Source organism: Nematolebias whitei, chromosome 18 (assembly GCF_014905685.2).
Source record: "Nematolebias whitei isolate Nwh7 chromosome 18, NemWhi1, whole genome shotgun sequence".
NCBI lineage: Eukaryota > Metazoa > Chordata > Actinopteri > Cyprinodontiformes > Rivulidae > Nematolebias > Nematolebias whitei.
The window spans coordinates 30,060,536-30,064,437 of record NC_056515.1 but is presented as its reverse complement, the minus strand read 5'-3'; the positions used below and the strand labels follow the sequence as shown (position 1 = coordinate 30,064,437).

The 3,902-nt window shown below is 42.0% G+C and overlaps 1 protein-coding gene across 1 annotated transcript in view; it reads right to left on the bottom strand.

Moving 5' to 3' along the window:
- Nucleotides 1-2,730, bottom strand: part of nt5c2l1 (5'-nucleotidase, cytosolic II, like 1) — an 11,899-nt gene extending 9,169 nt beyond the window's left edge. The window contains exons 1-4 of the mRNA XM_037692413.1: nucleotides 2,608-2,730; nucleotides 994-1,067; nucleotides 800-917; nucleotides 598-693 (exon numbers count right to left, since the gene is read on the bottom strand). Of these exons, the coding sequence (XP_037548341.1) occupies nucleotides 598-693; nucleotides 800-917; nucleotides 994-1,067; nucleotides 2,608-2,669 (350 nt within the window). The 5' untranslated portion in view covers nucleotides 2,670-2,730. The remainder of the gene's footprint in view (nucleotides 1-597; nucleotides 694-799; nucleotides 918-993; nucleotides 1,068-2,607) is intronic.
- Between the last annotated feature and the right edge of the window lie 1,172 nt (nucleotides 2,731-3,902).

Sequence of the window (3,902 nt, the reverse complement as noted above, 5' to 3'; positions counted from 1 at the left end):
ATGGATGGATGGATGGATGGATGCATGGATGGATGGATGGATGGATGGATGGATGGATGGATGCATGGATGGATGGATGATAGATGGATGGATGGATGATGGAAGGATGTTGGATGGATGATAGATGGATGGATGGATGGATGGATGGATGGATGGATGGATGGATGGATGGATGGATGAAGGATGGTCTGTTGGTGGAATGTCTGTTTGGTTAATTAACTGGTTTAGTGACTCACTGGGTAATTGTTAGCTGGTTAGTTGTTGGTTAGTTGCTTGAAGAACGTTGATTTGTTGTGTGATTTATTGTTTTATTTACAATAAAAATATTTCTTTGTTCATTTTGTTTGTCTCTAAATAAGAATCTTTAAATTCTTCCAACTTGACTGTATTTCAAATATTTATTCCAACTTTTTGTTCAGATAATTTCAGTGTAATTGATAAATGATTAATAAATCATTAAGTTGTTTGATGTGTTGATTGTTTAGTGAGTGTTGTGTAATAGACACCAGACAACATATTTGAACTTTTACATCTTGGAAGTTCTAGAAAAACAACAAAACATTCTATTTCCTGCACTGATTTGTATTTTGCATTTACTCTTTGAGGAAGTGGAAACCGTGAGTGCAAACTAAGATGTTGCCGTTAGAATCCACCTTCAGGAGGTTCCCATACTTGGTGTCCACAACTATTCCACTGGGAGGAAAAACACAAAGAAGTGGAAAAACATGAATGAAATCAAAGGAATGCAAAGATGGTGGATGGATCTAAAAATGACGTTCCGGGGTTGTTTCAAACTGACCGGGTGGGAAAGCTGGGGTCATACGTGTAGCGGAGAATCTCATGAGGGTATCCAACAGACACCATTCTGTCTCTTATCAGCTCGAAGCCCATGCTCTCATAGTCAGGAGACTTGTACACTACGAAGAAAAACATATTTGGTGTTTCTACTTTCTGTCATGAGAAGGAGGAACTCAGTGTTCAAGCTTTACTCACTTGCCAGCGTGTAGTCCATGTCAAAGCCATAGCATTTGATGCTTTCAAGCGTCAGGCTTCTGTTCACAAACACCCTGTGAGCAAACAAAACATGATCATATCACATTTACTCCTAAACATTCAGACATGTTTACTATCCTGTAGGGATGCACAATATTATCGGTATCGTTATCGGTCGAGATTAGCGATAAAGTTAAATATCGGACATTCCATCAAAATAACTCACAGTTATAAAAGGTGCTGTTTCAGTGCGTTATGACATCATGCACCCCACTGAGATTAGATTTGTGAAAACTTACAAATTTGCACGTTCGAGTGTTGTCGCTGTGTTAGAGAGTAAACGTCATGAGTAAATTTGACATTACACATAATCCAAGTTGAAGTGTTACATCATTTTCACCCCCCTTTTTTGGCATCTGCATTTGGTAGCAGGCCAAATTGACAAACCATGTAGAATAAAGTAGTATTTTAATTCCAAAGCAGAGAAAGCTATGTAGTCTCTCTAGGGGAAAAAATATTGGTATTAGTATCGCTTATCAGCCAATAAGTTTTAACATATCGGCATATCGAATATCGGCCACAAATCCAATATCGTGCATCCCTGCGATCCTGTGAGTCTCTGATCAACATAGAAGTAATTCACGTAATTACTCATTAAATGGGGATGTGATTGTTTGTTTTCCATTCACAGAATTCAGGTTTTAGCTCTCGCTTCTCTTCATTGAGGGTGTATGCATGCATGGGCGGAGGCTGGTGGTGTTATCAGTTTGACACCACGGTTTAAAATGCCTGCAGATCATCAGATGCTGCACAGCGGCTGCAGATGGTCTCCTTTAAAACTCAGACGGCCTCCGACAGAGAAGAGTTGGCCCGTCTGCAGCCCCCCAGGTCCTGAAGGGCCCAGTCTCAGTCCACAACATGCTCCATAAAGTGGCTGTTAATAAACCACCTGTAGGTCTGGGAATTTCTCCTGGGATCACTGGGGCAGATTTAAACAGACAGGAGGAGTATCTGGAGAAGATTTTATTGAGTGGCAGTGGAAGTTTCTGCTGATTCAGTCACAAAGCATTCTGTTGCTGAAGGACACCCGTTATCCATTATCTTTTACCTGCTTCTTCCTTTTTGGGTCACTGGTGCTCATGTCCAGCGGTGACAGTGCACGAGGCGGGGTACAACCCCAACAGGATGCAAGTCCATCACAGGGACACACAGAGACAAACAAGACAACCATTCACCCTCCCACTCACACCTAGGGACAATTTAGAGTTACCAGCCTAACATGCATGTTTTGAGCCTGTGGGAGTAAACTGGAGTACCCCCCCCCCACACACACACACAAAAAAAAAACAAAAAAAAACACGCATGCACGAAGAGAACATGCAAACTCCACCCAGAAAGGCCTCCCAGCTGAGGTTAAAGCCTTCTCGCTGAGTGGCAGCAGCTCTAACAACTGCGCCACCGTGCCACCCATTATCTGTGTCTGCATCCATTATACAAATTCATACGAATGAATGAATTAAACGTCTTAAGTAAAAAATAAAAAAAAACACCAACTTCTGTTTGATTGAGAAAATTTCAGCCTTGCATCAAATACGACTTTAGAACAGGACTCACTTTTTGTTGAAGTCTTTCTTCACCTTGGGCTCATCATTGCAGGTGTAGGAATAACTGTCCATGGCGTCCTGAGAGGAAGACGGCTGCTGTCAGCCTCTTGTCCTGCTGTCAGCTGCAGCTCCTCTCCCCCGTCACTCATTGGACGACCCTTTAAACCACCCAAATGTTCTGGGTGTGGCTGAGTGTTTACTTGCAGAGCTGACTGCGCGCTTGTTGTTGTTGGAGATGCAGACGCTCAACCTCCAGCGTCTCGCCTTCCTGCAGGACTCTCAGCTCAGAGCGTGTAGATTGTGTTATCAGAGGCGCACACATGTGCAGGGGCCGCCTGAGTGCGCAAGTTGAGGGGAGTTCACTGATGGCCTCCAGCCCCGCAGTGAGCGCAACAGTTCAGCTTGTTCCATCAAAGCAAAACATTTCACATATTTTGATTTGTGAACATCAAGCCTTTAGTTTGACGGGTTGATTCTGAGCTGCATGTGGCAAAATTAAGAATAAACATTCTACATACAAACTGTGCAGACTCAGTTCTGGCTGATCTCATGAGCAAAAGCCACAAAAAGGCAGTTATTTTATTTCAAGTGTCATTTTCTATCTTTCTTTCATTCATTCAACCTTTATTTAGACAGGTAAATCCCATTGAGCCTCGAGGACTCGTTTACGAGAGAGACCTGATTTCAACAAAGAATGATGACAACAATGGACAACAGCGACAACAATAAACAGTTATAAAAAGTCATACAAATTTTTTTTTTTTTTTACAAATAGGATGGCTAAAAAAAAAAAAAGAAAATTAACAAAAAACAGCTAGATTCTAAGGAGAATCTTAATTTTATTTATGTATTTATTTATATCTCAATCAGCTGTTTACATTTTAAAACCCAACTTTTGTCTTAATTATGTGAAAAGAATTGCAAAACCATAAAAAAATATAAATCAAATGTTTGCAAATAAACACTTAAGGAATAAACTAGTCTGTTTCAGGTCCACTACAGTGGCGCTGGAGCAGGGGGGGCCAGGGGGCCACTGGCTCCTCCACTTTACGGCCCTGCCCATCAACTGGTCCCAGACATTTACTGAGGCTACACCCATTGTTCCCTCGAAGCTGCACGCCTGCACAATCACGCACATTCTCTGCGCACGTCAAAGGAAAAGTTTACAGGACAGTGGTGAGGCCAGTTGTGTTGTCTGGTCTGGAGACAGTGGCATTGACAAAAATACAGGAGAAAGAACTGGAAGTGGCAGAAATAAAGATGTTGAGCTTCTCTTTAGGTTCATCCAAAAGCCACCTGGAGTTT